Source organism: Protopterus annectens, chromosome 12.part0, assembly GCF_019279795.1.
Source record: "Protopterus annectens isolate FY-2018-M chromosome 12.part0, PAN1.0, whole genome shotgun sequence".
Lineage (NCBI taxonomy): Eukaryota > Metazoa > Chordata > Ceratodontiformes > Protopteridae > Protopterus > Protopterus annectens.
In genome coordinates, this window is record NC_056746.1 from 532,003,990 (window position 1) to 532,025,984 (window position 21,995).

At 43.6% G+C, this 21,995-nt stretch overlaps 1 protein-coding gene across 6 annotated transcripts in view; it reads right to left on the bottom strand.

Annotated features, from left to right (window-relative positions):
* SUN1 (Sad1 and UNC84 domain containing 1) overlaps positions 1–21,995 on the bottom strand; it is a 2,891,160-nt gene that overhangs the window by 641,195 nt on the left and 2,227,970 nt on the right. For all 6 annotated transcript variants that reach the window (XM_044089680.1, XM_044089681.1, XM_044089682.1 and 3 more), the window contains one exon: positions 13,290–13,544. In XM_044089680.1, the coding sequence (XP_043945615.1) occupies positions 13,290–13,544 (255 nt within the window). The remainder of the gene's footprint in view (positions 1–13,289; positions 13,545–21,995) is intronic.

Genomic DNA, 21,995 nt, shown 5'->3' on the forward strand with positions numbered 1-21,995 from the left:
AAACATACTCTACCACCTCAAACTGGAGGGATGGGAAGAGGCTCGTGTTCTGTCAAGTTAAGGAATTCCCTAATCTACTTTCTGGATTGCGGATAATCCTGGACTTCCCACAGGAAATGCTCCCTCATGGCATGAAGGGTTTCCCCAAAAGTAATGTCCTTGGGGGTGGACGTAGGGGGAGTGAAAGCCAGATTTTCTTCAGAATCTGACTCCTCAAAGTAAGTCAGTTGGTGTCCTTCATTAAAAGCAGACTCCTCCTGGTCAGAATCCACAGCAGATTCAAAAGGGTCAGAAAGGTCTTCTGGTGTAGGGCCCCTTTTCCCAGGGGAAGACTCAACAGAGAGTTGTCTGGTTCTGATCAGTGAAATTAAGTCTTCAGCTAACCTAACAAAATCCTGTGTGTGGGAGTCAGTAGGCCTAGACATAGGCCCAGAGGAAGTTTACTGCTTTGGGGTAGCTGTTAGTTTGGGCCTTAGTACATCCACAATTCTGATGCCAGTCTTTTGAGAAGAATATGCAGTTAGTGCTGGCTAACGCCGCAAGGAAACATCACTAGTTAAAGTGTGTTCATTGGAAGCCAAGGCCTGCTGAGTGGTCCTGCAACTGACCATATTAACAAGTCCTGAGGCCTGTGCAGATGTTAAGGGACCCAACAGCACAAACAGGCCTCAATAGAAGCCTGCATGACCACCTCAGTTGTGGAAGGGGGCTGCGAAAGCATCTCATCTTCTTCATTGATTACGAGCCTTGGAGGACTAGCTGATGGAGATTGTTGTCCGTGGCCGTAAGCATGGATGATTTTTCTTTATCCCTTTTGCTCTTAGGGAGCTCAACATTGGAACAACTGGCGGATGCCATCAGATGCTGAGAAACAGATGCAACACTTAGATGCCTGGCTAAGATCTCGGCCCTACGCCTAATAGTCCTAGAGTTGAAATGGGAACAGAAACGGCATTTAGATATGTTGGGATCTGGGCCTAAACAGGTGACACAAAAAGAATGGAAGTCTTTATATGGAATATGAATACCACTATGGAGACAATTAACTTTATCTGACATGACTCAAACAAAGCAAAAAGGATTCCCCAATGGGGTACTTATTCAGACGAATTCTCTCTTGTGAGGACTGACTGATGCACTATAACACTGCTTTGGGCTCTGATGGTAAGAAAAGACTGAAATCATGACATCACCTGGCTCCCTATATACTGTAGCATACTGAAGTCTGTTGTGGTGCCCACCATCTCTTGGAAGAGGGAGATATTTTTCTGTAGTAATAAGGCCAAGTCGAGGGCTTTCAATGCAAAAGTGAAACATGAAGAACATTTCCTTGGTTCCCTTTTCCCAAGATTTCGCTGTCTTGTTGCGTCCTTGCCATAGCGTGGACATTGCCTTCCGGTCCAAGCCTAACGCCTCGCATAAAAAGGCTGCATCCAGACTGCCCTAACCAAGTCCTACTGGCTACCCCTCCCAAACTCAAGTCTGTCAACAGGTCCTACTTAGGATGGCTCTGGATTTGATCACAGTAGTCAGATCCAGATGCCTCACTCTCCCAGGTTCTACTCCTGAATCGTCTCAGGGTAAAAGGAAAAGGGCCGACATCTTCCAGGAATCTAATTCTTTTGACTCTGAAGATAATGATGAATCCACCTTTAGGGAAGGAGGTTTTACCTATGGCTTCCTACTGGGATTCAGATTCTGATGAAAACCTTGCATCAGCCTCCCCCCTCAAGGACATTTCCTTTGGGGAGACACTATATGCCCTGAGGGAGCACTTTAAATGGGAAGCACAGGACTATCCACAATCCAGAAAGAAGGTTACGGAATTTATAAACTTCCCTGAACATAAACCTCTTGCCGTTCCTCCAGTCTTAGATTAGGGAAGATGTTTTTCTGGGTTCTTTCTACAGCCAGATTCCCTTCCCCTTGTCTCAAAAAACCGGATAAGATTTTACACATTTCTGGATTCCCACAGACAACTTTTCAAGAACCCTGTAGCAGACCCTGAAGTGGTGACTCAGGGTCCTACGGGAGCTAAAAAGCTAGCACTTCCAAAAATCCCCTGTCAACTGACAAAGAAAGCACAGTCTTAGACATGTTCAGAAAGAAGATCTACATCTTTGCTACCCTGGTCATGAGGGTTCTGAATTGCCAGTTTCATATGATGAAGTATCAGGAAAACATTTTAGATCAGATGAAGCAAAAACTGGAGGGGATTGAAAATAACGCTCTCTCCAAGGAAATGCTACACTTGAGCAATTCTTACTCCCAAGTAGCTAAGCACACTTCGCACTGGGGCTATGATGCTCTTGAAGCTTCTACCAAGGCAGTAGCTAAAGGATCTGTCATTAGAAGACATGCCTGAATTAGGGAACAGTCCTCCCAGAACATGTAAAATCCAGTTGCTTGGATGCTCCTTTGGACAAAGATTTCCTTTTTGCACCCAAGCCTGAAGCTGTGCATAAGATGGAGGATAAGGCCAGGTCCTTGCAAACTGTCAAAAACTTTCTTCAGGTTCAGCCTCCTTGAATCAGCCACAGTTACCCTTCCAAACACTGGCCCTTTCTGGCCTCCCAGCCTAAACCTAGGCATAGGAGACCTCAAGGAGAAATGAATCAAAGGCAGCAACAGAGACAGTGGCAAGCAGATTCCAACAGACATGTAGGATCCCACCAACAGAGACCCAAGCAGGGAGCAATGACTCTTCAATGAGACTCCCTTTCCCACTCCCCTCAAGTTCCACCCCTTCCTCCCTCCTTACCGCCTCTCAGACTAGGAGAGTGGCTGTCGTTATTACAGAACTGGACTCTTATTTCCAGGGATCAGTGGGTACTGAAAAATCACACAAAGATGTTATCAACTACATTTCAAGCAGCCTTTAATTTGTTCAAGTTTCCCAGATATTCCACCAAACCAACAATCATGCCTAAGGCAAATACAGCCCCTGTGCACCCAAGGTTCTGTGAAACCAGTACCAAACATACTACAGAGGAAGAGATTTCACTCGATACTTTTGCTTTCCCTCAGAAAAGAGGGTACCTGGAGGCCTACTCTGGTCCTGGTCAAGGCTCAACAGATTCTTACAGGTACCAAAATTCATAATAACTGTTCAAAAATTGTTGTCCATGACCTTACTCAATGCTTACACGGTAACCTTAGACGTAAAGGCCACATACCTTCACATCCCCACAGAAAATTCTCACAGGAGATTCTTATGTTTCAAAGCAAAGCAAAGTAGGTGTGAGGCATCATCAATTCTGTACTCTGCCCTTTGGCTTGTCTATTGCACCCAGGGTTTTCACAGAACGCCTAGGCTAGTGATAGCCTTCTGCAGGTCCAAGGGCATTCAGATTTACCCCTACTTAAAATGACTGCCTCATTCAAGCAAAAAATATAGAGAAACTCAAATCACATCAGTTTTACACCCAAGAAATCCTAGCTTCACTGGGGTTCACCATTAATACCCAAAAGTTTCAGACCATTTCCACAAACAGGATTGTGTTTCTGCGGGCTTAGCTGGACTTCCCACTTCAAAAAGCCTTTCGTCCTCCAGACAAGGTTAGCTCTCTAGCTCTGTACTTCCAAAAGCTCCTTCTAAGGAACTAATTCACAGCCAGAATGTTCCTCAGAGCTTTGGGTTATATGGCCTCTTGCATCCTCATGATCCCCCTGGCCAGACTACATATGAGGAAGCTGCAATGGTACCTCAGAAATATGTAGTGCCACCATTATCAATTCCACTTCTCCCCATCTCAGAAAGGAGTATGCATGGTGGGCCCATGCATGCTGTCTCAACCTGGGCCATCCTCTTCAGGTTTATCCCTCAAGACCAATCTCTGACCACAGATGCCTTGTAAATGGCCTGGGGTGGACTCTACAACAACTTACACACTCAGGCCAGATGGGGCTCCCAGTTCAACAGCAAACACATCAACCTAAAAGAACTGATAGCAGTCCAAAAAGGTCTGATTGCCTTCAAAGACTAATGGAATACAGGAGTACTCCTAGTAAAGACAAACAGTACAGTGGTTACACTGTATATAAGTAAGGGGGGGGCTCACCCTTTCCCTCTGTCACCTAGCCATGGACCTTCATGAGTCTGCAAACTCCCTATATCCGCACCTCATGTCACAGTACCTACCAGAAGCCAATCAACTGGTGGATCACCTAAATAGGAGCATGTTAGACCTTCATGAGTAGCAAAATACAGTTGTGTACACTTATCATAAATATAGATGTTGGAGTGTATTCACTGTTGCAGCCATCACATTTGGGTTACCTGCATGCAGTAGCCCTCAGTCTGCCTGATTATCAAAGTCTTGGGTCCTGCGTCGGTTGCTGTCTCGTCTTCCGTGATGGCAGGTAGTCAGGGGTATAATGCATGCAGCTGATGCCATTACATCAGTTTTTCTTGCCCCAGATGTCAGGTGCCCCCCTTAATGGGAAGCAATTATATATATATATATATATATATATATATATATATATATATATATATATATATACATACACACACACACACACACACACGGTTATACCTCCAACAAAAAAGCAAATATACCAGAAAGCTTTTAAGTATAGTAAAGGAGAATAGAGGTACAGCCAAAAGAAGTCAGGGGGCTGGAGGGAGGGTAACCAGGATTGCAACAGTGAATACACTTGAACATCTACATTTATGGTAAGTGTACACAACTGTACTATGTTCTTCATGTTTTACTGTTGCAGTCATCATCACATTTGTGTAGATTCCCAAAGCTAAGGATGGCAGGAGGAATTTAGGTAGCATTAGGACCAGAACAGCGGCTCCGGACCCATCCAAGGTAGAGACATCCACAGGTTCCACAGCTGAAGCATCTTGCGGCATACCGGACTCCAAATGGGTCTCAGTAGAGGCCTGCGAATCTGCAGTAGTGGGTATCAGGGGCTGCGAAAGCGCCTCACTGAGTACCGGTGAACTGGTGACTAGCTTAGAAGAAACGTCGTCGGCAGCTTTGGACCTAGGCGACCCGTGTCTGTCTTTATCTTTGCGTTTTTTCGGAATGTCGGGTGGCTTAACGATCACATATCTGGATAATTGAACAGAGTACCAAAATATTTAGAAGCGAAAATGTACAGACGATGAACAGTTTGTGGTTTAAATAAGGCACAAAACAGACAGCGAGGTACGTTGTGGTCGGAGCCTAGGCAAGGAATACACTACAAATAAAAATCTTTATGCGGTATTTGCTTTCCACAAGAAATATAATTATTGACTGCAAGACTGCAGTGGCAAAGCCACCTCTGGATTTAGAGAAAATTGGCAAATGGTAATGCTTGGTGAAAGTATGTACAGAACTCCAGGTAGCAGCTTCTAGGATGTCTCTGGTAGGGACACCTCTGAGCTGTAGAGGTAGATGCAGCCCTGGTTGAATGGGGTCTAATCCCCTGTAGGATGGGTTTTCCATGGTGCTTATAGCAGAAAAGAATGCAACAGCCTATCCATTTAGAAATGGTTTGCTTTGAAATAGCCTTCCCCTCTGCCCCTGCAGCAAATGCCACCAGCAGTTCAGATTTCCTTTGAGGTTTAGTCCTGTCCAAGTAAAATCTAAGCTGTCTGTGCACATCTAAGTAGTGCAGTATTCGTACCCCTTTGTTCTGTGGATTAGAAAAGAAGTTTGGCAAATGAATGGACTGATTAAGAGCCACACTGGATACCACCTTGGGCATGAAAGAGAGATTGGTCCTGAGGGACACTCTGTCTGCATGAAAGATGATGAAAGGCTCCACTGCCATAAGGGCCTGTAATTCAGATACCCTTCTTGCTGAAATGATTGCTAAAAGGGAAGCTGTTTTCCAAGAAAGGAATTTTAACTCTGCAGTTGCAGCTGGCTCAAAAGGAGGAAGAGTGAGTTTTTCCAATACAAATTAAGGTCCCAGGCTGGAGTTAAGGCTCTCCTGGGTGGTCTTAAGTTTCTGGCCCCTCTGAGGAACTGCTTGAGCAGTAGGTGAGAAAAGAGGGGTGGTTCTGTGTTGTAATGAGCTGAAATGGCTGAGGCATGAATTTTGGAGGAAAAGGAAAGGCCCTTGTGAAGCATCACAGTTAAATATTGAAGAATCTGAGGTAAATTGGGTGCTGCTGTGGCCATTCCTTCAGTTTGGTTCCAGGCACAGAATCTTTTTCCATTTTTTAGCATAAGATTTTCTAGTACTAGGCCTCCTTGCCTCCAAAAATTAGATCCAACACTTGTTTACTGAGGAATGGTAATGGAGAGATTAGGTAATTAGCCAGGCTGTCAGGGTTTGAAGCTGAGGATGCAGAATCCGTCTCTCCTGCTGAGACAGCAGGGTATGGGTCTGAGGTAGGTGCCATGGGGCCAGCTGTGAGAGACTGCGCAAAAGGGGGTACACCAGTGTTGGTGTGGCCAGTCTGGTGCAATCAGTGTCATCCTTGGTTTGTCCTGTTTGATCTTTAGTATACTTTGGAGAGGAGAGGCAGAGGAGGCAAGGCATAAACTGATGGATTTTTCCAGCTGAAGGACAGAGCATCCACTTTCCAAGTTTGTTTGTGGGGAATCCTTGTGCAGAATTTATCCAATTGGTAGTTCTGGGGGGGAGCCAAACAGGTCTATATCTGGGATTCCCCCATTTGTTGATCAACATGTTGAAAATCTTTGGTTCCAGTTTCCACTCGTGTGGGTCCATGAGATTTCTGCTTAGTTCGTCTGCCAGTGTATTTAGTTTTCCTGGCAGGAATTGAGCCTTTAGATGCACTTGGTAGCTCAAGGCTGTGTTCCACAGAGCCATGGCTAGTCTGCAGATGAAGTAAGAATGGGTATCCCCCTGCTTGTTTATGTATCACATAACAGTGGTGTTGTCCGTCTTTACCATTAATTGTCCTGGAAGAATGTGGTCCTTGAAGGCTGTCAGAGCATTCTGTACAGCTAACATTTCTTTTTGATTGATATGCAGGTGCCCTGAATGCACTTCCCTGCCAGGTGAGCCCCCCATGCATAGTCTGATGCGTCTGTTGTTAGGGTTTGGGTGGCAGGGGGTAGAGTGAATGGAAGTCCCTTCTTTTGCTGGCAGGCCTCTGCCTACCACAGGAATTCTAACTGTAGGCAAGGTATGATAGGAAATCATTGCTTCTAGATCCAGAGAATGTTGACACTATAGGCTTTATAGATGCCACCGTAGTTTCCTCATATGCAGTCTTGCATATGGAATTAGTAGAATGCATGAGGCCATGAACTCCAAGGCTTGCAGTATTTGCCTTGCAGATAGCAGGGTTTTTGTGGCCACTAGTTTGAAGTAAGTTGTCAAATGAATTTGTTTCTCTGGCGTGAGGAAAGCCATCTGGGAAGCTGTGTTCAAGCTTGCTCCCAGGAATATAATTTGTTGACAGGGTACCAGATGTGACTTCTTTTCATTTATGGTGTACCCCAGACAAGTTAACACCTTTTGTACAAATGCCAGATGATTCAGAAGTATGTCCTGGCTTTCTGCCTGAATTAGACAATCGTCCAGGTATGGGTATATTTGTATATTTCTTTGCCTGCAAAATGCAATGACTGGAGCTAGGCACTTTGTGAATACCCTGGGCACAGTAGATAAGCCAAAGGGCAGTGCAGAGAACTGATAGTGCATGCAGCCTGCTTTGAAGCGTAGGTATTTTCTGCAAGATTCCCTGATTGGGATGTGCAGGTAGGCTTCCTTTAAAACCAGTGTTGCCAACCAGGCATCTTTGCCTATCATGGGAAGCAACTGGTGAAGAGTTAGCATACTGAATTTTGGAATCACCAAAAAGGTGTTTAGGATAGACAGGTCCAGGATAGGACACCATGAGTTGTCTTTTCTGGGTACCAGGAAAAGTCTTGAGTAGAAACCTTGTCCCTTTTCCTCTTCTGGTAAATTCTGAATAGCCTTTAATCTTAAGAGAGAGAGTACTTGCTTTTCAGCCTCTGCCCATTGATTTGGGGTTAGATCTGGCCAACCGTTTGGGGTTGGTAATGTGTGAAAGTGAAATCTGTATCCTTGGGAAACTATGTTTAAAACCCATTTGTCCTGGGTAACGAGTTCCCAGTTTTTTGCTTGCAGAGCAATCTTTCCCCCTAAAGGAGCAGTCAGTTGAGAAGTGCTTGGAAGTTTTAAAGTTAAGTCATTGAGACAGCTTATCATAGGAGGGAGTCTTACTACTCTCTGATTTGGGAGTGGGAGGCCCCCAATGCTTAGTCCTGAGCATACCCTGGGACTGAAGCCTGGGTGTTCTGCTGGTTCTGGGTTTGAACTGAGAAGGCCTGGAAGAGGCAGGAAAGGACCAATTTGTTGAGTGCCAATGCCTACTAAATCTAGAAGGCTGCACTTGTAAGAAATCTTTAACAGTTTGCAAAGATTTAGCTTTTTCCTCCATCTTTTTAAGAACTTCTGCTTTGTCGCCAAACAGGCGGTCCTGATTTAAGGTAGCATCCAGCAATTTAGTTTTAACATGATCTAGCAAAGATTGCTCCTTAAGCCAAGCGTGCCTTCTAAGTACAGACCCGGTGACAGAAGCCCTGCAAGATGCCTCTAGCGAATCAAAACCACATTGCAAAGTATGTTTTCCAACCTGTTCAGCAGAATGCATTAAATCCTGTAAATCCTTATTTTCATCACAATCAGGAATCAACATCATTTTCTGTTTAAGCAATCCAATAATATGCTGCTGATACTTTAACATATGAAACTGGGAAGTTAAGGCCCTGATGGCCAAGGTTGCAGATGTGTATACCTTCTTACCCCATCTATCCAGTTCCCTGGAATCTCTATCAGAGGGGGTAGGATTTTTGGCAGTAGTAGCCTTAATGCCCTTTGGTCCCTGTGAAATGGTCTCAGGATCCACAGTAGGATTTTTAAAAAGGAACTTGTGAGAATCAGGAACCCTGTAATATCTATCAGGTTTTCTGGGAGCAGGAGGTAGAGAGTCAGGGGCCAAGCTAGATTCCGAAAAGGCATTGTCAACAATGTCCAGTACAGGAGAGACAGCTAAAGGCCTGTGTTGGGGTAGGAGTAAGAAATCTCTAAGCCTCTTTTAAGAACCAGAGTAATCCTGGCTTTCCCAGTGAAAATGCTCCCTAAGAGTATGCAAGGTTTCACCAAAAGAAAAATCCTCTGGGGAAGAAGCAGAGGGAATAGAGTCCTCTGCATCAGAATCCTCATAGGTAGATAAGGGTAAATCCTGGTCATCAGAGGAGAGAGAAATTTCAGAATCCTGGTCAGAAGTATCATAAGCAAATTCAATCCTAGGTCTCTTAGAGGGGGAAGGTTGGCTTCCCCTGATTAAAGTAATAAGGTTTTCAGCCATTCTTATTCGCTTTTTAGGCACAGAGGCCTGACCATGCAGTCTGAGCGTCAGTTTCCTAGGCATGGTTCGAGTTTGAGGCCTAGAAGAAGATGGCATCGGTTTAATATGCAAGTCAGTAGGCCTGAATACACCCTCAGAAGCCGGTGCCTGAACAGCGGCTCCGAACCCATCCAAGGTAGAGACATCCACAGGTTTCACAGCTGAAGCATCTTGTGGCATACCAGACTCCAAATGAGTCTCGGTAGAGGCCTGCAAATCTGCAGTAGTGGATATCAGGGGCTGCGAAAGCGCCTCACTGAGTACCGGCGAACTGGCAACTAGCTTAGAAGAAGCGTCGTCGGCAGCTTTGGACCTAGGCGACCTGTGTCTGTCTTTATCTTTGCGTTTTTTCGGAATGTCGGTAGTTGGATGGCTTAACGAACCCATATCTGGATAATTGAACAGAGTACCAAAATATTTAGAAGCGAAAATATACAGACGATGACAGTTTGTGGTTTAAATAAGGCACAAAACCGACAGCGAGGTACGTTGTGGTTGGGGCCTAGGCAAGGAATACAGTACGAATAAAAATCTTTATGCGGTATTTGCTTTCCACAAGAAATACAATTATTGACTTTTACTGAGATCGGTTTAGAGCAAGAAAAAGTTTCCCCAATGGGGTACTTAACTTTAGTTGAAGACTTCGGTTCTGAAACTCAAAAACGAAAATTTCAGGAGTCAGCCTACCAGCACTTGTGAACTGCTTCTGCTTTTCTGCTTTAGGCACCGCATGGCAAGAAAGACTGATGTAATGGCATCGGCTGCATGCTTTATACCCCTGACTACCTGACGTCACGGAAGATGAGTTAGCAACCGACGCAGGACCCAAGACTTTATCAGGCCGACTGAGGGCTACTGCAAGCACATAACCCAAATGTGATGACTGCAACACTGAAACAAGAAGAACATCTGTACCAGGAAGGTTTTATCAACATAGTCAAAGAATGTGGTGTGCTAGAGACAGACCTATTTACAACCAAAGAAAATGCTCACTTGAAAAAGTTCTGCTCAAGGACCAAAATAAGGTCAGTCTGGAAGATGGATGCCTTCTTCAATACCCTTGCTCCCCAGGGTGCTGATGAAGATAAGGGAAGAAGGGCCAAGGGTCATTCTAATTGTCCCAGACTGGCCACGGCAACACTGGCATCCCTAATGCTCAGTCTAAGCAAGTACGAACCATGGTTGCTGCTCCAATGAGTGGGCCTAGTAACACAAAACAGACACCATCATAAACCCCAACCTGAAATCTCTCAAACTGACAGCCTGGATGATACCTTGACCCCCTAGATGGGGACACCCTACAACAAACAGGTCCTGGACCTAGCACAAGAAAATCTCATTCTGCCAAATGGAAGTGATTCACTGTATGGTGCAGACAAAAAGGGCAGAGCCCTCTGCAAGCTCAGATGCCTCTGATACTTTCATACTTATTAGGACTTTTTGACAAAGGGCTTTCTTAGTCCTCTATTAAGCTGAAATTGCTGAAGCATGAATTTTATCTGCCTACTCAACCCCCTTCTCCTATTCTTTCATGAAACCATTCCTGAGAGAGGTTATCCACATTAGCCCCCTGAGAAAAACCTCCAGTTCCCCTGTGGGATCTCAGCTTCACTCTGGACAAGCTCACCCTCCCACTTTTTGAGTCAGCAGCCTCTGCAGACATCTAATTTCTGAAATGGAAGACAACCTTCATGCTAGCAATTACTTCAGCTAGAAGGGTTTCAGAGCTTCAGTGCCTTATGTATGTGGAGCCTTTCATTACTTATCACCCTGACAGAGTCTCTCAAGACCAACCCTTCCTTTATGCTTAAAGTGGTTACAGAGATGTCTTTAAATCAGATCATCCACTTGCCTACCTTCTTTCCTAACCCTCAAACAAGGAAGAAAGAATCCCCCACACTTTGGATGTGCACAGGCAACTGCGTTACTACTTGGATAGAACAAAATGTCCCGAAGTCTAATCAGCAAGACCTCTACTTTAGTAACAAATTCTTATTACTTACAAATAAGTCAATTAATGTTGCAGGAGACTCTCTCTACTCCCAAGTACACTGCTAAACTCTGGAATAGCCCCCCCTCAAATAAAACTCTCTGACAAACTCAGTAGTTTTAAACCACTTATTAAACATCTTAACCAATCCTGGCCATGCACAAGCTTATCACAAGGTTAAGACTTTGTGATCACCGTCCAATACTCTCCAAATACTCTCAAACAGAATACTTTCAACCTCTCACTGAGATGACAAAACAATTTTTATACATAACTGCCGCCTGTACAATCCATTAAGTTGTATGTGGACTTTCTCTTTAGTAACGTCCACGTCTGTAAATTCTGTTTGCATATAAATGTAAATAGAAATTAAACTACTCTGTGTTTAACTAAAACTTAGTACAATGTAATGTAAGCAAAGGGAGGTTTTCTCCCTGGGCCTCCACTGAAAACCTGTATTACTCAGCTGGACTTTCCCAATAATCAAACACAAATAAAACAAATATTATATTTCCCATACTGCACATGTATGCATTTTCATTAAAAATTACAAAAATGGTACAACATATTGAAAAAGACCAATTTATATGATGAAAGGAAGCTGCCAGCATCACTGTGTCAAAGTCTCTGAAGTCCTACAGCATTTCATTTGAGGTGCTAGGAATGCAAGTCACTCTGAATGCAAAACTGGAGTATGGGCTTCTCCCAAAATGGATCCTATGAAGCCATGCAGACTGGATTTTCCTGATGGTGAGAGGCTATATTCAATATAAAAACAATTCACTTAAACCACTTGAAAGTAGTTGCTTTCTGAAATTCCTTCCTGTAAAGATGGGTAAGGAAAATTAAAGTGGCTACTTTCAGTGTGAGGTTTACATTACCTGATTTAACATACTGACCTGTGAACCACAGTTATAATCTGCTAAATGCTTAGGGACATCATAAGACATTGTTTTAGCAAAACGCAGATGCAAATTTTCTTTTATTTCTGCGTACAAACTTTCCTTAATATACAAGGGATTAGCATGTTAAGATTCCGAACCTTTTTAGTACTAGCGTGAAGGTTTACAGATCTTTTCTATTACTGAAAATTACTAGACTGGTCCACCTGTAAATAGCAATACTGGGATTTAAGATTAAAAGGAAAGTTAACAGGCATGGGCAAAACAAAAAGGGTTTCACAATTACCCACATCTATTGTAATCTAATATTCTTAAAGCGGATTTACTGATCTTGTGACTTTTAATGTACACACTAAATCAATACTTCAGTAAATTAGTGGGATTTCAGTCCATCCTTGGTAAGAGTAATTTCAATGTATTGTCACATTTAGCCTACTTATTCCATCTGTTCACTATACATCAACATCGGTCTGGAAAGGAAGTTGCATAGCTAGTTTGCCTACCCAGCCAAACAGTCAAATCTAAAACTTTAGTGAAAATCTAAATCAAGCCTTACAGAAAGCATGTTGTACATGTTTAGTTTCCAAGTAGCATTTCTCAAATCAGACTATTTTCTTTAAAACAAACACACTGTACATAGCACACAACAAATCAAACTGAATGTCTTGGACAGTCTCAAAGTAAGACACACAATTGACATAATCAATGGAATAAGTAGCCTAATTTACAAACTACAAATAACAAAACAAGTTAAGTAACATAGACTAACTTGTATCAAGCAAAAGTCCATTACCTAAGAAGGTCTAAGGTCTTACAGTTTGAAAACAAGTGCATACAAAAAAATGCAACTAAAGACGACAGGCAAATGTTTACATCATCCCCCTCTCAAAATATGGTTTTACAAAATACAAAGACTATCACAGCAACTTGTTTTCAAAGGTGGCATGCTCAGCTTTTCTATATATTTACAGCAGACAGAAAAAAATGCCAGCTTCAAAGCCACATACCAAAATGCAGAGTGTACGATTCTGGTAGTCCATACCTGCTCTGTAATTCCAGCGAGTCCTACACTGGCTGCAGAATCCGTCACAACTGACACTGCTGGCACGTCTCTCAAATGAGTTCTGTAGAAAGAGATATTTTTCAGGATTCTCATTTCTAAGTTCTGCAGAACTGTATGGAAGTCTGTCTTGCTAACAAAATATGATGAAAGCCACTGCAAGAGAGATTCCCGAACATCTTTTTCATTTTCATCAAAAAATAGAAGCTTCACCGATTCCTTCACTTGGGTATTGACCTAAGAAAAATAAAAAAAATATACTGTTTTTCAAAAACATCCACTGTGGTAACAAATTCTGATTAAACCACTTTGTGGGAGGTGGGTGCATGGACTATGGCCAAATTTCCTGAGGAAGGAATGAGAGTTTAAAAATGCATTCATTAATTCATTCAATTTGATGAGAGTCCACTATTTTTCAATTGTCAGGAAAAAAAAAAAAAAAACACCTTGGGACATCATGACAAATATATTAAAATATACTGACCGAACCTAATCCATACATTATAGTCATTGTTTATTAATGCCAGGCAATCATCATACAACTTTGCTTAGTGCAGCACAATTAATTACTACAGGGAAAGACAGGTTTATCAAAGTAGGACAGTGTGAATGGGTACTAACTGTAGATGCTCACACACAACCATTGCAGCAATGCATTCATTATGTAAACCCAAAGAAGGTGCAATGTTATCTGTCACACCAAGATAAACCATCAGATGCTCTGGTGTAAAGAGATATTGACTTTTGGCAACATCTCTTGCAGAACTGAGGGATGAATATTGTGGACAGCTCACTGCATGCCTCTCCTTTTGTTCCATAAGCTGAATACTTTTATAGGGCTATGTGAAACGCACCTATATTACTCCTAATGGTTCTTTAATGACTCATTCCTGGTTGACTCTTACCCAGGTGATGGGGAACAAATAGGCTGACTTGCTGGGAGAGGACTGATGTTCAACAAGCAGAAGCAAAAAAAAAAAAAAAAAAATCAAACAAGTTTATATAACAAATAAGTCAACTGCCATGTCAAGGGAGTTTTAAACGGAATTTTTAAACAAGTATAGTTATGAATATTACCTCAACAGTTAGGACACTGTTGCAGTAATACTTGAGATTTTATGCTCTAGAAACACTTGGCCAACCTGAATATCAGAGACCCCCCCCCCCACCCCTCCAAGGCCTGGCAGATACTTTCCTCTCAGACATCAAGGCTTCATAGGTTAATACTAGGCTATCTGCCCTAGGGCCTTATACAAGCCTAGCCATAACAATTCCCTGGATATTTCTTCTCACAATATTTACTTCACTGGACCCTTGTCTAGCAGGGCGACTGATGTGATCCCCGGAGTGAATTTTCTATCTCCCAGCCAATCGTCAAGGTTCCTTTTGAAGAGGACCAAGGAGGCGCTCTGCCTGACATGTATTCCAGAGTTTGGGGGGTCTCTGGGTCAGGAACCTATCCCTTCAATATATAAAGGGTCATTGATTAGAGTTCTCTTCTTCTGGTCTTTCCATGCCCCACCCCAACAACCACAGCCCCACTCTCCATGCCCCTGGCAGGTAACAAAATCGACCAAATGTAGTCCCCAGATGTGATAGAGATCACAGGGACCTACAGTGAATCAGTTGGGTGCAGCAGAAGGAACCCAAGATGGAAGACAGAAGCCACCCCAACCCATAGCAAGGAACAAAGGAGATGGTGGGAGGGGATGGTTACTGCACCAGTGAAAACACTTGAACAACTGCATTTATGGTAAATATACACAGTTGTGGTATGTTCACTGCGCTTCACTGCTGCCGTAACTCAACTTTGGGGATTATCAAAGCTGTAGAAAGATGGAGTTAGGCAGAAAGTATCTTATGAATGGCAGATATGTTATTGCAGGACAGCTGAGGCAAAGCCAGCTTTAAAAACAGAGGCCAGACTGTAATATTTGGAGCAAGTATCAAGGATAAGATAAATGCCTCGACAATTGACTGGTAGACTCTTGCCTGATAAAGGTAGTGGTAGCTGCAGTGGCTCTCAAGGTACTTTTAACAAAAGACAGTGCAATTAGGAAATTCATTTAGAACAGTTTGAATGCCAATAGCTTTCTCTTGTTTGCTAATTGCAGAGTCTACAAATAACTGGTCAGATTTCCCAAAGCTCTTAGTCTTGAGCAGATAAAACCTGAGCAGCCTGTGCACATCTAGAAGTGAAAGGCTCTTTCTCCTCTGTTCTCTGTATCAGGGGAAAAAGATGGGTAAATGTTTTGACTGGTTTACAGAAACGTGAGTAATTTAGGTACAAAGGAGGAGTTGGTTCTCAGGGAGAATATTGTTGTGAAAACTTAAGAAAGGATTCCTTACAAGACTGCCTGAAGCATGCAAATCCTTCTGCCTGATGTGAAAGCCACTGAAAGGTGGTAAATTTGATGCCTGAATAGGATGCAGGCTCAAAAGTAGACAAGGTAAGATTCTCCAAAACCAAAATTTATGCCACACTCAACATGTACCACTAATATCGTATCTAACTACTGGTCAGTTTTCTTCTCTCTAATGTTATGAACTATTTATGTTACAGATTTGTTCAACTTGCCTGTTTCAGAATTTTACTTTTATATATAACTTATGTAATGCTTTTTGTAATATTGTCATTGCATTGTTCTTTTTTATATAATGTGCTGTCATTTTTTGTAATGTGATTATTTTTATTATTATGGAGCTTTCCCCTGGACCTCCGCTGAAAAAGGGCCAATAGCCCAGTCAGACATTCCCGGTAAACAAATGTAAACCAAAAATCAATCAATAAATAAATGATGAATAAGGGGGACCCCTGGAGAAAAGCTCCCCCAGGTAAGATAAAACAAGACATATTTTTGCTTATAAAGGTAACTGTCCCATGGACTAGCACCAGTGAGAACCTATTCTATTTTGAGACGCAAGAGTTCTTTGTACTGGGTCTTCTGGCCTCTTTGAGGAGGAGTAAGATATCCTTGCTAAACTGGCTGGCTGGAGGAGATCGGAATCATATACATCCTCTCTAATTACTTGAGTGCTCTCATGTTGGTGTGTATAGTGATGCCTTTATCCTATGTTACATCATCCACCTCCAAAGGGAACAGCCATGGTTCTTCCTTGTCCATAAAAAGTAAGCATGAGGAAGCAATTCTATCTGGCCAGAAGGGAGTTATTAGGATTATACCTGAACCATCCTCTCTGACCTTCAGAAGTACCATGGGGATTAGGGGAGGTGCTATGGGAAGGAATGCATACAGAAATAAACTTGTTCATGGGAAGAAGGCATCGCTCATCCAGACCCTAGGTTTTGAGGCCCTTGAACAAAACTTGTTGATTTGTCTGTTTCCCTTTGAAGCAAAAAGTCTACCTCTGGTAAACCTCATTTGTCTGTGGGGTTTTTGAAGCTTGACTGACTTCTTCAGCATCCATTTGAGAGGGTCTGCTACTGACTTGCTTAAAATGGTCTACAAAATCACTGTCTGCCCCTGGGAGGTACTGAGACAGAAGGTGTAGCCTCATCTTTTGTGCTATCTCCCAAAGTTGTACAGCCATAAGACATAGGGGGGTAGGAGTGGGTACACCCTTGTTTGTTGATCTACTACCCCATCGCAGTCTTGTCTGTTCTTACTAAAACAGTGACTGGTGTTCACTTTTGCCCAACTGCCACAAGGCCTCTGCAGCCAGCCATCATTCCTTTAGACTGATATGACTTTTTAAGTAGGGGGAGGAAATGACCCACCTGTCATCCACTCACAAATTATTTATGCAGGCCCTACAGGCCATGTATGAGACATTAGTGGTGATAACTGGTTCATAGGTAAGTACTAGGCTATCTGCCCAAGGGCATTTATAAGCCTAGCCAGAATGTGTTGGCTTTCGCCACCCCCTTAGAATAGTTCCCTGTGCCCCTGTCCAGCACAGCCATTTGTTCCCTGCGCCACTGTCCAGCAGAGCCACTGCAGTTATCCCCGGGGTAAATTTTCTGTTTCCCATCCACCCGTCAAGGTTTTTCTTGAAGAGTGTTAGTGACGGGCTCTGCCTGATATATATTGGAATCCTGTTCCAAAGCAAGGGGAGTCTCTGGGACAGGAATCTATCCCTCCAGCATGTCCTATTTATCGTTGTGGTGAGGTTTACATCTCTAGAGAGTGTGGCGCTCCAGGATTTGTTTTTTTTTTTGGTGGAGCATGTCCATCAATTCTGGGTTGGACATGGCCTTGTATGTCAGGCAGAGATCACCTCTGAGTAAGCGGTATGCAACTGAGTACAGCTGGAGTTTCTTGAGTCGGGCTGCATAGGGCATCTGTTTAAGGCCAGTAATCCTCTTGGTGAGGTACTTTTGTGGTCTTTCCAGCTGTTGAGGTGTCTTGTACGGTACATCCCAAATGGGGCGTTGTATTCCATGATGGGTCTAATGAGTGATGAGTAGAGAGGCACAATAACCTCTTTTGTTCTAGATGCGAACCATTTTGTGATTAGGTGGACCACATAGAAGGATTTTCTAACCACCTTGGCAATATGATTATCAAAGGCGAGATTACTATCTACTTGGGTCCCCAGATCCCTTATTACATTATCTGTATTTAGGGGACTACCACCTATGTGGTAGTTCGTGGGTACTTTGTTTTTCCAAAGGGGATGACTATGCACTTTTTGGCATTTAGTTTGAGGCCATGATTTTGACACCAGGTATCCGTCTCAGTGAGATCCTTCTGGATGGTGTCTGTATCAGCCGGGGAATCAATTATAGCCCCTAGTTTGCAGTCGCCTGAGAACTTGGTCAGCCATAGTCCTCCTATGCTTGCCTGTACCTCTGAGAAGTATATACCGAACAGGAGGGGTCCTAGGACTAAGCCCTGGGGTTGGCACTTGTAACCGGTTTAGAGTCGGACATAGAGCCTGCAACTCTCACCATGTGGGTTCTATCCATGAGCCAGTTGGCAACCCATCTCGTGACGTAGGGGTTTATGTTCAAGCTGGTGAGCTTGTCTCTGTTAATGAGTTCCATGAGGATGCGCTCCATAGCCTTGCAGACCAAGCTAGTCAGGCTTATAGGGCAATAGTTCCCGGGGTCTGTTGTGGCTCCACCTTTGTGGAGCAGGATAACTGTTGCTGTGCTCCATTCTGTGGGTACGTAGCCTGTAGAGACGCTGAGTTCATTTTGGAGATCTTGTAAGACACAGTCTGGGACACCGTCCGGTCCCATTGAAGCTGTGTTTTTGGCTTTGGCTGTTTTAACCTGTGTGTCAGTGATTGACGGGGCCCTACATTCTTCTGGTATGGTTAACTGCCCTTTAGAGGGTGAGAGGGTGGTGAAGTTTGCACTAAACCTATCTGCCAGAATGTTGGCAATATCAGTCGGTTCAATGTATTTTGTGCCATTCTGCACTAACTCAGAGCAGATCTGAGAGTTTCCACTTAGGCTCTTGACATAGCTAAAGAATGCTTTGTGGTTATCTTTGGAGTCATTTGGCAATTTTTCCTTCGAAACTAGCCTTGGATGATTTAATAAGTAATCGTAGTTTCTTGCCGATACTGATCAGGGATGTCTTTCCTTCTTGGGATTTTACTCTTTTCTGTACTAGTTTCCTCCTTCTGTTGCATAGCTTGTTTATGGCAGGGGTCCACCAGACTGGTTTCCTTTTCTTGGAGGACTGATCCTTGGTTTTACTTGGGATATCACGATTATAATACTAGAATGGGGAATGGTGTCGAAAGCCTTTGGGAGGTCTAGGTAGGCTGTGTGGACCTCCTTTCCCTCGTCTAATGCCTTGGTAACTGTCTCAAAGAAGTTCACCAGGTTTAGGAGGCATGATCTGCCCTTAAAGCCAGACTGGGTAGGGTCCAAGGTTTGGAGGTTCCCATTGTCTCTGTTAAGGAGTTCCATGATAATGCGCTCCATAGCCTTGCAGACCAGGCTAGTCAGGCTTATAGGGCGATAGTTCCTGGGGTCCACTGCAGCTCCACCTTTGTGGAGCGAGATAACTGTTGCTGTGCTCCATTCTGTGGGTACGTAGCCTGTAGAGAGGCTGAGTTTGAACAGTGTGTTTAGGTGAGGGGTTAGTTAATTTTGGAGCTCTTGTAAGAGACTGTCTGGGACACCATCCGGTCCCATTGAAGCTAGCCTTGGATGATTTAATAAGTGATCGTAGTTTCTTGCTAATACTGATCAGAGATGTCTTTCCTTCTTGGGAATTTACTCTTTTCTGTACTAGTTTCCTCCTCCTGTTGTATAGCTTGTTTATGGCAGAGGTCCACCAGACTGGTTTCCTTTTCTTGGAGGAGTGATTCTTGGTTTTAATTGGGATAGCACGATCCATGCATTCCTGCAGATGCTCACAGAGTGCCTTTGTAAAGGTTTCAGCAGCTTGGACAGCATTGTCCTTTAGCATGGGGGCTGTGAACCTTTCCACCTAGGTCGTAACGTGAAGTTTGCTTTTGAAAAGTTTTTCACAGTGGTTTCCTTGATTGTGGGTGGAGGCAGAATGTGGATATCCAGAGTGATTAGTCTATGGTCTGATCTAACCAGCGAGGGGTTGACCTCCGGTGTGGAACACCGGTCGCCCATGTTGGTGATGACCAGGTCCAATATGTTGTTCCCGCTGGTGGGGGTGTTGACTAGCTGATCTAGGGCATTCGAGTTATAAATTCTAGAAAGCGTTGTCAAGGAAGTTAGTACTTGAGTAGTTCTCCCAGTTTATGTTTGGGTAATTGAAATCACCCAGTATTAGGGTGTTTGGTAGGACCTTCATATTTCCCAGTGTCTTCAGAAATTCGGAATGGAGGTCCTGGGTCATGGTGGGTGATCTGCAGCAAGCTACAATTTGGACTGCAGTTTTGTCCATTGTTAGTTGCACATGGATGATCTCTGATGCATTGTGCTGCACCACTAACCTGGAGGTGTGGGTATCCTTGATGAATATGGATACACCCCCGCCTTTTGTGTTTCGGACCTGGTTCTGTGGCCGAAAGGTATGGTATGAGTTATAGCCTAGTAGTGCTGGGGTGTTCTCAGGAGCCTTAAACTAGGTTTCTGTTACTGCACAGATGTCGATGTCCTCCATACTGAGGAGTGCCTCAAGTGCATGCATTTTGAGGTTTAGACTTCTGGCGTTGAGAAGCATTACCCTCAGTTTTTGGTTACTTGTGCTATTTATGGTGGTGGGTTTGTCTTTTGAGCCTTGCCTAAAAAAGGCACTGTGGGGGCGGCAAGAGCCTTGGCCAGTATTCGAAAGCCTAAGGGTGACAGGTGCAAGCCATCTCTTGCAAAGCAACGTGGCTTGTCGAGCATGTCATCCCAAGTGGACATATACTGGATCCCCTTTGAATGACACCAGAAACTTAGCCAATTGTTGAAATTGATCATTTTTTCTTTATCCTGTGGCATTATTCTTGGTGAGGGCAGGATGCTACTCAAGGTCAGGGTCATACCAGCCTGGGCTACATGATCAGAGAGCTCTTCCATGTCTCTTTTCATGTAGTCCAGGGAGATACATTTCAGGTCATTCACACCAACATGGACAATGACAGAGTCGTATTTGTACTTGTTCTGGAGTAACATGAATGCTCGTTATGTGGCAGATCCTGGCTCCCGACAGGCAGCTAACTGTAACCTTCACCTTGTCCAGCCTAGTTAGTGGGACATCAGTGTGCCTGACTATAGAGTCGCCTATTACTAGTGTGTTGGGTATGTTATTTTGCCTTAAGGGTGCCTTGCTTTTAAGGTGAAGGGGACTCCTCTATTTTGTTTGCTGGCAAATATCCATGTTAACAGTTCCTTCTTGGTGCAAGAAGTGTTATTTTGAAGTTTAGAGGGTGCTGGTGCTGACACCAAACACTTTTCAGGTAGCACTGCATTTTCCTCATGTGCAGCTTTGCTAAGGGTACTACTAGGATGCAGGAGGCCATGTATCCAAGTGCTCCCATGAGTTGCCTGGCTGTGAGAATCCTCCTAATTCAGCTTTAGAAAGTAATGCGCAAGGCAGAGGACCTTCTCCTTGGAGAAGAAAATGTATCTGCTGAAATCCAACAAAGCCCCTAGAAAACTATGCAGTCATAAGGATGGAGGTTGGACTTCTTGTAACAGAGTTAATCCTAAGCCTAACAGGAATGCCATGGTCCCTTGCAGAGAGAAGCAGTTTTCCTCCACTGTGTTTCTTGCATGAGGCAGTCATCCAAACAGTGGTAAATATGCACACCCTTGGCCCTTCAGGAGACAATTACTGAAACCAGACATATTGTGAAGACTCTGGGAGCAGTAGACAATCCAAAGGTAAATGCACAGCATTGGTGGCATGTTCTATTTGCCCTGAAGTAAATGTACTGCTTGCCTACCGGCAACTTTTAAATCCAAGGTGACCAATGACTGCCAGAGGAAGGATCGTGGGAGGATGTTTTTGTAGAGTTAACATTTTGAACTGGAGAAACCACCAGAAATTTGTTTAATTTTGAGAGGTCTAAGACGGGCTCCAGTTTTCTTCTTTTCTTGGAATCAAAAACAGTCTGGATTAAAACCCTATTCCTAACTCATATGATGGGACTGGTTCTATGCATACTTATGCTATGAAATGTTTGATTTGAGTCTGTGCCTCTTATCTGCCCTTTTGGAATCTGGAGAATACCTGCGAATCTCTGAAAGAGAAGAAAATTGTTATTTTGTACCCAGTTCTGATAATTTCTAGGACCCAC